General features: G+C 47.7%; 1 protein-coding gene across 4 annotated transcripts in view; it reads right to left on the bottom strand.

The window, feature by feature from the left end:
- CADM1 (cell adhesion molecule 1) overlaps window positions 1–11516 on the bottom strand; it is a 524284-nt gene extending 512768 nt beyond the window's left edge. For 3 of the 4 annotated variants that reach the window (XM_084860614.1, XM_084860615.1, XM_084860616.1), the window contains exon 1: window positions 11446–11516. In XM_084860614.1, the coding sequence (XP_084716740.1) occupies window positions 11446–11476 (31 nt within the window). In that variant the 5' untranslated portion in view covers window positions 11477–11516. Of the gene's footprint in view, window positions 1–11271 lie in introns of all 4 variants that reach the window. The other variant, XM_084860617.1, reaches the window with a different exon arrangement.
- Between the last annotated feature and the right edge of the window lie 1162 nt (window positions 11517–12678).

Genomic DNA, 12678 nt, shown 5'->3' with positions numbered 1-12678 from the left:
GCTAATCACTACCTGAACCTTTCAAGTGATAACATAAATGTAATGGAGTCATTTAAAATAAAATTAAGCACTTTTCTGTAGCTTTGAAGTCTCCATTTTTCAAATCAAGAATATCAGTATGTGTTTCCTCTGTCCTCAGTGCAAAACCTGACAGACCACACTAGAGACCTGAAGACAAAAGATGTGACTGGGAAATCCAAGGAATGTTCTACCCGTCTAACACTACCACCAACCCCATTGGCTCTTGAACCCACAGCCTCCAAAGCTCCCTTGCTTGCCCAATGCATGCTTCACACAAGAGGCATCATGAAATACAATAAAGCTTTACTTGGAGTGAGGGATATTAAAAAAAAAGACGGGGAAAACAAATGCACGAACACCGTACAGCAGGCCTGCAGGGCTCAGCTCACATCCTTCTTAGTACAGACTGCATCACATTGTGAACCCTAACGTATAAAGAAATAGTATTACTTCTTACCACATATTTCATACACCACAAAAATGAGGAAAGTAATAGTACCTTAAGCACGTGGGGAGTTTTGCTCACTGCTAGTTAACATGTCTTTTCCTGCTCCTGGTAGGCCACACGCAACCCCACTGGCTAAGTCAAACAATTGGGGCAGATAGCAGAAAGCTTTTCTTCCTGAAGGCAGAGAGTCCTTCTCTTTCTTGAGAGCATAGGATAGCATTCTATGACAGTGGAACCTCTCGGAGAGCTTTCAGGATGTCTACCATGATTGTCCAAGTGAACTGTTGTGTGGCGGGGGGGGGGGCGGTGTAGTCTAGGGCATGGCTGATTTTGACTGGTCATATGGAATAAGATGGAGAGCCTGTCTCCATTTAGAATGAAGAGGGATTTTAGGATACTAGGATGCTCTAGGACAGGGGTGCAGAACCTCTTTCGGCTCAAGGGCCGTATTCCAATTTGGAGAAGCTTTTGGGTGTAACTTCTAGTGGTGGGTGGAATTGGGCCAAAAATACTACCGTATGTTAACTTTAAGGTCTTACTGCCAATAGCGAAGCCTCAGGAGAGGCATTTTAACTTTTTAGAACGGGGAAAAAAATGCACAAAATGTGGGAAATGACCCAACAATCAATGGTTGGGGAAGGGGCGGGGCCAGGGGAAGGTGCCACGGCCATTTAGGGAACCAAACACATGCAAGTGTATTAAAATGTGTATGAATTTTGTCCAGATTTTTTTTAAATGTTGATTAATGCAGGAATGGGGCAGAATGGACTTATGAATGAATACATGCGAAACTGACACAAACCAAAAACAGTTTGATCAGTCCATCCATAGCTGAGAATTCATACTTCCCAAGTGCCTCTTTGAGGTCAATATGTGACTCAGTTCTCAATACAATGATAAACCTAGATAGAAGGTTTCTCTTCTTGAGCCTCAATAATTTAGCCTGACAGGAATCTTGCTGTATTTTGCGGGGTATTTAAATAGCTTCAAGGATACCTTTTTCATTGGGGAGCAGACTGGTTGCTATGCTGTGATGTTACTTTTAGACACAAATGTTTCATGTAACTTTGCCCTAAAAAGGGCATTAGATCGTATTAGATATTTTCTGGCATCCCACTGCCCTTATAACACTGTCACCTTCACATGACATGCCAAAAAAGGGTTCCCCTATTCTAGAGTGATTTCCTTCACCGCTGACGCATTGGTGAGCACTCTGTGGAGAGTAGCAGCCAAGTCTGCAGAACATGTCTTTGGGAGCAGGAGGAGAAATAGTGATGTTTAATAAGAGTCTGGTGTTCTAGATGAACTTGGACTACTCACTTTACTCTTCCCGTTGTTACCAGTCACATTTTACATGCTCACAACTTTTGCACGACCTGAAAGTTTGAACTACCCAATTTCTTCTTTTTTTTAGCACTGGTTCAAGACAGGTAGCCAAGTTAGTCCGCTGCAGAAAAATCAACAAAAAACCAACAGTTTTTTGGCACCTGAAAGGCTAACAAGCATATTACGACATAAGTTCTCATGAACTAGAGCCCACTTCATACACAAGTGGTACCTGGAGCTGCGGGCTGGACAGAGGGAGAGATCAGATAGAAACAAAATGCAGGAAGTACAGACAGTGACAATCACATTAACAGAGATGATTCACAAAATAGTTGGTGCTGATAATACAAACATCCTGGCTTTGATAAGTTAATTAACAAATGTAATGTGATAAAAAAAAAAATCGTTGATCCCGATTCAAGCCACAGGTGATAGAACTGAAACTCCGGAAGTAATGTAATTTCTCATTTTCTCACTCTAGTCTCCCTCTGAAGTTCCTTTGCTCAAGAGTGTCCACTTTAAGGAATGTTACAGTGTGCCCTCAGAGACTGATGCTCATCTTTGAATATTGCCATTTTTGTGTCAAATGTTTGTCCATTATTCTTTTGCACAGACTGGCCTGTTTCTCCTCTGTAAAATACATTGGAGGCCTATGATGACATATCACATTGGAATATAAGCGGATGAATGACCCCCTGATTTTGTGGATGACGTTATTAAGTCCTGCAAGAGTTCTGCTGTTCTGGGTGCCTCCCACCCAAACCCTGTGAGAGAGACATACCATTGTCCAGGAAGGGCTGTAGTTCATTTGAGTAAGTTTAGCTGGGAACACTAGGTGACAACTAGTATTCTCTTACGTTCTTTTCTAGGATTGTTCTGCAGTACATTATTCCTCAGTCTTGATCTATTTTTTCTTCACTTCTACCACAACACTAGCCAGGGCACCAGCACACAGCTGCCATCTTCCCAACACACCACTAGACAGTCCACTGACACACAACGAACATCCTCAATGTAAAGCAAAGTATTCCTCTTGTGTGAAGCTTCAATATAACACTCTTCTGAATTAGTAGTTTCAAAATCCCCAATTCAGAGGATTTGCTCCCACTCTGTATAGGCTTCTAAATGTCATGGTATATGACTAAGCAACAAAGCACATGCACAAAGACAAAAAAATGCACAGGTGTGTTGTAGTGGTGCACACTGTGTATACAAATTACAATCACACACCACTGTGCAGTCTTAAATTTTCCTTTAAAAATCCCTGGAAGTTCCTAATTGTTCAGCTATGTTCTTTGGGCAGATAACAAGCAGCAGCTTTTCACCTTTTATATGCAAGAAGGTCCTCACTTTCAACTTGAGCAATCGCCCCCAGAAAAGTGGAAGTCTTACTTCCGTTAACAGCGCCAGTGAAGCACTGACACCCATGACACCAGAGAAAGTGCAACAGATAGTTGGAAAGCACTATAAATAAAGATGCTATTCCAGAAGGGTGTGATTAAAAACTCCCAAACTATAGTGAATTGCTGCATACAGGATAGGTAGACGGTGAGATACCCTGAGGTGAACAAAAGAGAACCATGACTAACAACATGTTTGATGAGCTAAGAGTAAGTCCAGGGGAATGTTTACCCTCAACAAGTGCATCCCCCTCTTTCTTGCCTGCTTATCATTGCAGTCAAAAATGTGTATAAATTCCATAGTGGTGGACATACAAAGAAACTAGTAAAAGTCGGTCTTTAAACTTCTACAAATGTTACTTCATAGAAGGCAAGCTGGACGTTTCATCTGAAGACACTTGTACTGCCAATTACAAAGAATGCACAGTTGATGAGCTCCTCAGATTGGGCTCTCAACTATTGTTTTATAAAGCAGAGCATCAGGTTTAGAACAGACTAAAAATTGATCAACTGAGCTAAACTGCCATTTTAAAATTAAGTTAGCATTATTTATTTCAAAAGAACACCCAAGTTCCTGCTTGCCTTGACTCATGTTGACACATGAAGAAGCTATAGCAGTTTCTATTATCGCCTCCACTCTGTCCCACCTACACAAACAATACCAAGACCTTGTAAGTTGTGCTGCATTAGAATCCAAATACACAGATAGGTGTACATCAGTACTCTGTCATTTATGACTACTTTGTAAAGTGATCAGCTGCTGCTACAAGCACTTTTGCCAGCACACTTCACATGAAGCTACCAGAGAAACCTACAATTCAAATTCCTAATCCTTAGACACGTCTGCTGAACATGCGATGAGCCTATATCCAACTTCAAAATCACTAGCAAGTATCAAGGTGAGGTTCATTGCATCTTCAAGTTCTGCAAAAGACCCCATAACTTACATCTCCAGCTGATTACTGAAGTGCAGCATTAAACGCAGGAAATATTTAAGAAACCTAAGGCAGTTAGTAAAAGGTAAAGGTGTCCCCAGCCAGTCGTGTCTGACTCTAGGGTGTGGTGCTCATCTCCATTTCTAAGCCGAAGAGCCAGCGCTGTCCAAAGACACTTCCGTGGTCATGTGGCCGGCATGACTGAACACCGAGGTGCACGGAACGCTGTTACCTTTCCCGCTGAAGCGGTACCTATTTATCTACTTGCAGTTTCTTGCTTTCGAACTGCTAGGTTGGCAGGAGCTGGGACTGAAGATGGAAGCTCACTCCGTCATGCGGCACTCGGGTCTCGAACTGCTGTCCTGCCGACCTTCCGGTCTGGTGTTCAGCGTCTTAACCACTAAGCCACCGCGGCCCTAAGGCAGTTAGTACCACACCTAAATTCAACACGCAAACTCCTTAAAGTCTAAGGTCCCAGGTAAGGGCAACTTTTGCTAGCTGTTCTGTACCAAAGTGCCGTTGCCAGCATTCACCAATCAAAGGTACAACAATTTGTGCACCCTTAACAGCCATCACATGTTGATTTACGTAACTGAAACCAAGCCAACTGAAACAGAGAATACTGATTTGGAAAACCTTTAAAATACAACTCATATTCCAAGTTTCAAGAGGTGAAAAAAGACCTGTTTCAAGACACTCCCCTGTATTCTGGAAATGGATACTGGAATGCTCCAACCTATTTTGCTCAAAATGAAAGATGTAGCCAAAGAAATATAAAGGCACTTTAGAGAGGTAAAATTATTGTGTTTCTACAGGCAACTCAGCCCAAACCCCATCAACAAAGTGCACATAGTATATGCATAACACTGAGGAAATTACTAGGTAAGTCATTTCTGATGCACACAAACAGAATGGTAATAACATTTAAATAGGCAGTCTTTGATGTGGAATGAAACAGCCTGCCTGATCCAAGACAAAATACATTTTATTAACTCTGACCAGACACACACACACTGGGTTAGAAGCTGACCCAGTCTCTCACACAGCACTATCATTTAGTAACAGGGCAGAGACCATGTCTAAAGGCTGCTACCCCAAGCAGAACGTATCATTGAACTAGCCCTGCCCAAAGGGAACAAGGGCAAGACTCCATCCGCTACTGAAGCAACAAAAGATGTCTGAAATGAGCATTTTTGATGTTTACACAACCAAGCAGCAAACAGCAAAGCCAACAATGAACGCCACAAAGCAACTCCAGCTCAAGACTAAAGGCAAACCATTTTAGTGTAATTCTAGTACCACTGGTACATTAACACTTTGTTGGTTACTAAGAATGTCTGGATGCAACAGCAATTCCTAGGAATGTCAGTAAGTACATTAGATTAGTCTTCTGCAACTAGAAACTCCACCAACAGCACCCACGTTTGAGAGTTAGTTAACAGGAACACAGGCATTTAAACCTCTCACTTTATGTAGTTTCTCCCCCACCCCCTATGGCAGAAGCAGAAAAAACTATATTCTGAACATTGACACAACGGTGATCCCACCTTTTTCCGGGAATGAGGGGAGGGGCATGGATCAGAAGGCCTTGAACTTAAAAAGTTTCCCATCAGGTCTGTACAAAGGTACTGAAACAAGTTTGCCCAGCAAAACAAGCAGTCAGTAGCTTTTGGCAAACTGAATGGTTATGTCTAAAATTGTCCTTCAAGCATTATAACATGCATAATGAGGTGCTAGCATGGTGCCCTTAGCTCTCACTAGAGCTCATGAGCAAGGATATGTATACAACTGTTTCAATGATCTCAATCAACAAAGTGGTTCCCACAAGAAGATGATTACTACCAGGGAGCTTGTCTATTTCATTTAGTTGCTGACTGGATGAACACTCATTACCTTCCACTCATTATACATGATCATGGAAACATGCTCCCATAGTCACCACCACTGCTACCACCACATTGTAGAGGACAGCTCTGTAACATCATAAGCAACGTCCTAACTCCTGTCAAAATCCAATCATATAGGAGAGGTCTTTCTGCACCACCACTGAAGAAGTTATTCTTTCTAAAGCTCTGTGCACTGTTAAATGGCAGCAGCGTTCCACCCCAGTGGTGACCGCATTTCTATACCACTTGGAATCTTTCCTTTTTCAGCCTCATAGGAGCATTGAGAAGCTTAATTAAGTGTAAAGCACAGCAATCTTCAGATGAAAGGTGCTATAGAAATGCACAGATTAAAGTTACCAGCTTATTTTAAACCAAGTCTTAACATTACCTATCCCCATTACAATTACCCATGCTTGAATCGGTTTTGTGCTGCAATTACTACATGCTCCGAAGCACACTCCTGATTATCGTACTATTTCAGGAGCTCACCGGAAAGGCTCTCTCTTACCCAACTTTTGTTGAATTCACTTATGCGACAATGGCTGGACCTACATCAACCAAAGAGGAAGACCAATGAAAACCATCTGGCTATCAACACCCATGAGATTTATGTCTTTAGTAAAAACCAAGTAGGAAATTGCCTTCTGTGCACAAGAGCTGTAAACATACACAAGCACATCAACCCCTGAAAAGCACCTGCATAAGTCTCATCAATACAACAGCCATCTGGTTTGAAGCTATGTTACCCACTTCACAAATGGTAGGTCAAGTTCCACTGCCCAGTAGCACTATCCTTGCATTGGCCAGAATTAAAAGTCTAGGGCAATACAGCACAAACATGCAAGGCCACTGCCAGGTCAAGGAGATGGAAACAAGAGCTTAATCTCAAAGACAATTATAATTCATTGGTCCTGTTAATGAAAGACTGAAGCAGCATTAGTATTATCAGAAGTGCAAAGAAAAGCACTGTTTAACAGATAGGGAACAAGCAACACACATTTTGCCACAGAGTGTCACCAAAGCGCATAAAATCGCTTTCGACTCAGTCCAACAATTTTTTGCCAAGACTAATGGCTTCCAAGCTCAGAATGGTGAACCTTCAGTTCTGCAACAGTTGTCTCTATGTGATGCTCTCCAGTTAATAAATGCCTAATGCAATAGCCAGTCACATCTCTTCTGTGACACCATTTGGACACCTCATTTTTATCTTTCTGAAGGTGCCATTAGAGGCATCATTTTCATTTATATTCAGGTTCAGAAGCACGGTAGCCTGTGGTGGTTTATTAAAAACAGAAGACGCTTGGTCTTTATACCTCCTTAAAGCGCAATTTTTCTATCACCTTTAAAGTGGTAGTGTTGTTATTTAAGTTCATATTAACACCTGTATTATCCAGGTTTCATTTAAGAGGGTTGCCATATTCTAACATTCAATGTGACTCTTACCAGAAACTCTTCTTTTAAAGGCAGGATAAGGCATTAGGATTGATAGAGTGAGGTATTGTGTATTCATGTCTACATCACAAAAGCAGCTTTATTTTAGGTTCAGCAATCCAGTTCTCCAGACCAAATGACTTGAATGAGTTTGTAATGCATGAATCTAAAACCAAGAGGTGTGAGAGCAGGAACATGAACACCACGAACCTATAAAACCAGAGGCCGTTTTACAGTTTCACTCTCGAAGACAAGAATCACCAGCTGGTAGTAGGGGGAAAATCCTTTAAAACCAACAAATACATAATTGCGTAAACTGCTTCCGAGTCTGAACATATTGGATGTCTGGCACCAAATGCTGACAGGCATCATGCTAAAGTGACATCTCTGTTTCACCATATTATGATCAAAAGATCAGCCACTACCAAGGACTCATCTCTACACTCTGCTCCTCAATCAGCCACCCAAAGCCAGGCAGGAGGAATTCCTGCACCAGAGCTGTCTTCTAGAACATTGGGCCTTAAGTACCATTTCCGAAAGAGTGTCACCTTTGTTATAGTAAGCATTCAGCCCCAGGACAATCACATTGCTCTGGAAGGCATTGTGTTCCAATGGCAGGTTTGTTGAGCCAGCATAATGAACAGAAAGTGACAACAGTTTTTCTTCTCTTTCCACCCCCCAACCCCTTTCCAAGGGGCCATTCTGCAGAACTTGATAAAGCATGTACAACATACATATGAATACAGCTCTTTGTTCCAGAGAGCTGCCTGCGCTTTTATTCCCCACCGTTCTCGTATTAGTTAAATTCAAAGGATCACTCAATGGCTCTGTTGTTGGTCCAAAATGTCCCCGGCAAATGATGCTAGATGCTCTTGTCACACAAGTGAGTAAATGAGGCCTTGTACATCTCCAGTGACACACTGTAAATATAAAGTGGCGTTAATGAGGGATATTTTATCAATGCAGTCAGACACAAGGGCAGTCCCTCCTACAGCCACCCCGTTCAAAAAGGGAGGGGGGAGGATACAAGAATGAGCAGATGACACTTGGTGCAGCACCCAGCAATCAAAGACAAATCACTGGTAAGCAGTTGTGCCTTGGGGCTACCGTTTTTTATCTCAAATTCACTTATGAATTTAAAAGCTGCTACTGGCAGAAATTCCACTGCCAATTAAATGTTAAAATCATGCCATATTCAAAACTCAAATTGCTTTAAGAGTCTGGCAACCACATTTTAACAAATATTCACTGAATCAAAAACAGTCACTGCAAAAAGTATCCGATATTGACAAAGAACCAACAGGTTAACACCAAAAGGACTTCCAAGAGCAATAAGCAGTAATGCAATGTAGGAAGTCTTACTTCTAAACCAAACAGGCTCCCAAACAGAAATGCTCCGACGTAAGACTCATCTGCAATGTGCACAACAGGCTGCATCAATTCATACAATGCTTGAGAGACTCCGGCTTCAATAAAGCAGTTTTTTGCTACTTTCCCGATGAAAAAAAAGCTACAGATGCACAAACCAAGTGCTATTTAGTTCAAAATGTCGCTTGGAAAACCAGTGTCAGGCCGTAAGATATGTAAGAGAAAGAAGCTGCTTCCATGGTAACCGGCAACAGAATTTCCGTGTAGCTCTGACATGGACCGTAGAGCCTAAGGTACCTCCTTTACAAAGTAAACATATCTCCTTTTAAGGAAGCAAACTATGTTTATTTTTAAAAATAAACTAAACAACTACCACTATTTATAATGGTTCCTCAACAAGGTCTGTAATACGTTGTTACCCAATAAGCAGCCTTCCGTATTCCAGTTGTCTGGCTGCAAAGCAGATCAACTCCTATCCAACCTCTTGTTCTCCATCTCCCCCCCCCCCCACACACACACACACACACGGCTCACAGACTCTCACCTTGGTTATGCATCTGTATCAACACTCACATAAGTGCTCACATTTTCATGACAAGGGCTCTACAGGAATCAAAATGCTCCTTCAGAAATGTATTTTATTAAGACCATGAGAACTTGGACCTTTCCAAGATGGAAAGTGTAACAAATCAGGGACTGCCAAACCAGCCTATCACCTTCACTTATAGATTAAGGATTTTGCGATTCACACCAGAGGAAAAATTAGGCTGAAGGATTCCCTTTTTATTAATCTAGTCCACGCTTAAGTCTATAAAACCAATGAGACCAAGCAATATATTGCACTTTTAAACAAAACCTTTGCACAGAACTGACATCATAAGGGCTTGACCCACTCCATTACATAAACGTGCAGTTGAATAAACTGTAAACGGCACTGGTCAGAGGGATGGAAAACAAGGAAAAGCCAATTATCTGATGGAAGACAAATGCAGAGAAGCATATCTCAGCTGAAAACCAACATTCAGACTCTGACAATCATTTGTTTTCTGCAAAGCGGGGATGAGGGGAGTTGCTACTCTCCTGCCCCAGACTTCCCCCCACTTGTTGCTGCTATTGTCACTCCACTAGTTCCTGGAGCCAAGTTGCAACGTCAAGCTGCTCTCTCTATGCCCCGCAGTTCTTTCCACAGGAGGAAAGGGAACCAGCAGATGAAAAGAAATCAGCAAACAGCATTCTCCGAACCAAACCAAAGCACAATCTGGCGGTGAAGTGATTCCTCTCTCTCCTTTGTTATTGAAAGCAAATACTGCCCTCTTCTTTTTCAACCTTGCCAACACTGACTCTGCGATGGAACAGAAAATGTTTGCAACAGGGACACAGAAGAGAGAGATCTTGTTTTGTTTTGTTTTTAATTATGTCAGCATTTGCCAAAGCACAACACAGGGGCCTCTGCAGAATGCGCGCGCGCGCATGCACGCACACACACCCCTATTCCACCACCGCCTCAAGCCAAGCCCTACAAATCTTCACCTCCCTGAAAGATCCGGGCTGGCGGGAGGTTTGGAGAAGCCTGCGAGAGAGCCCTCCGCCAGCCCAGGAGGCGGGCTGATGCCGAATCCAAACGCACGGCCATGTATCGGCTACTGAAAATGATTCAATCCACTGGACTCACAACAGGGCCATCTTTCTCACTACTGTAAGCAAGTCTAAGCATGTGTACAGTTACACACACACACACGGAGGGGGCCAGGGCCAGGGGGAGGGTCCTGTTTTGCGGCATCCCCCTTTTTCGCCCCAAGTTCCCTTATCTCCACGGGGAAAGGGAGAGGCAGCAAGAAAAAAGGTTTCCGCAGGCAAACCAAGGAGGGGGGGGGGGGAGACGGGACCTGAAAGCGAGACGAGGGGGGGCTGCAACTTCAGGTTTAAAGGCGAGGAGAAAACTGGCCAGCTCCCTCTAAGACGCCATGGGGGGCACACGGGCAGTTCACTGAGGAAGACAAAAGACAAGCGGGAATTCTCCGTGGAGCGGGGAGACGGGGAGGCAGGGAAGGACACCCACGCGGGGGCCGCGGAGGGGAGAAGCCATCCCTACGCATCCCTTTCCGGGCAGCGCCCAGGAGCGGAGCCAGGCGCCTGAGTCCGCGAGCGGGGCGAGCGGGGGCGGGCGGGGGCCCGGAGCCAGGATCGCGCCGGGGCCGGGGCAGGAGGAGGGCAGGAGAGAACGGCGAAGGGGAAGCGGCGCGGCTGCGCGGGGGGCGGCGCAGCAGGGAGGCGGGGGCGCCGCGGGGCGGCGGAGAGGAGCGGGGCGGCTCGGCGGAGGAGCCGCCGCGGGCGCGCAGCAGCCGAGGAGCCTGGAAGGAGCTCGCCGGGCGAGGGCGAGCGGGGGGAAGGCGGCGCGGGGCGCGGCGGGGGCGCGGCGGGGCGGGGCCGCGTCCGCGGGGCGCCGCGGTCCCTACCTGTGGGGAGCAGCGCGGCGGCGGCGGCGGCGGCCAGGAGGAGGAGGGCGAGCGAGGGCGCCGGCGGGGGCGGCCCGCAGGGCGCCGGCGCGCCGGGGGCCGGCGAGGGGTCGCGGCGGGCGCCGTGCCGCCGCCGCGGCGGGCGCCGAGTCGCCGCCGCCGCCGCCGTCCTGCTCCGGCTCCGGCTCCGGCTCCGGCTCGCCATCTTCGGCACCTGCTCGGCTCTGGCAGCGCCGCCCGACCCCGCCGCGCGAGCGAGCCGGCGCGTAATGAGATGCCGGCGTCACGGGGCGGCGCCTGTGCGGACGCGGCTCCGGGGCCGCCTCGTCGCCGGGGCGGGGCGGCGGGCAGGCCCCGCCCCCGCGCCGGCCCCGGCCGCCTATGGCGCGGCGGCTCGCAGGGGGCGCGGCCTGCGGGACGGGGGGCGGCGCGCGCCGCAGGCGGGGCGGGGCCGCGTGGCCATGAGGCCCGGCAGAGCCGCACGCCGCGCTGCGCGGCGCTGCCCGGGCGGCGCGGGGGCGCCGGGAGCGTCGTCCCGGCGCTGGGCGCCGAGGCCCCCGCGGCTCCGGCGGCTGCTCCGGAAGCGCCCGCGAAGGCGGCCCCGCGGCGCGCCCGGCAGCCCAGCCCGGCTCCCGTGCCTGCGCGGGCCGCCTGCGCCGCCGGCCCCTTCCGTTCGTTCGCCGGCGAGGCACGCGCGGGGGCGGCGCCGCTTCCGAAGGAGGACGGGAGGGGCCGGCGCGGGCCCTCGCCGCGCGGGACGTCGGAGGAGCCGCGCGGCGCCGGGGCCGGGGCCCTTCCAGCCCGGCAGCCGGCCCCCCAGCCGCCGCTCGCGAGCTCCGTGCGACGAGAGCGGAGCCAGAGCGGGCCGCGGGGGATGGCGCGGGCGGCGGCGGCGCGGGCCGCGCGCTGTCGCTCCTCGGCTGGGAGCCCGGGGGCGCGCCGGCGTGCACGAGGGCGTTTGTTGGCTGGCGGAACAGGAGCGGTTCTGTTTGAGCCCCGCTTGTTTGGTTTTAATCGCATTTTTGACAGGCTGCAGCCTTGTTACATAATTGCGTGACATACAATGGAGAGAAGTCAAGGCCCCGTTCAAAGCAAGGAGGGAAAGATAAAACAAATGCAAGGAACTAAGAGCGCGGGGAAAGTTTCTAAACCAAACCCAAAGGGAGCCCGGACCAAGCCAATGCGATGTCGCCCTCCCTCTTTTTCCCTCCAACCCCAGGGGCAAGCTGAGCCCAGCTGCGTGCATGGTGCACATTGCCTTCAGAGCATGTGTGTCAGCCACAGCCGTACTTCACATCCATAAAGCCAGGCGGTATGCTCAGTATCTCTTAACACAGATTAGTTACCTTTTCATTATTACTTCTGTAGACCATCCTTTTTCCTCTTGCAAGGAACCCAAAGTAGCTC

This window comes from Heloderma suspectum, chromosome 6 (assembly GCF_057233095.1).
Source record: "Heloderma suspectum isolate Gila_16-S chromosome 6, 16-S_ref, whole genome shotgun sequence".
Lineage (NCBI taxonomy): Eukaryota > Metazoa > Chordata > Lepidosauria > Squamata > Helodermatidae > Heloderma > Heloderma suspectum.
The sequence above is the reverse complement of the archived record's forward strand: the minus strand, read 5'-3'. Positions and strand labels throughout refer to the sequence as shown.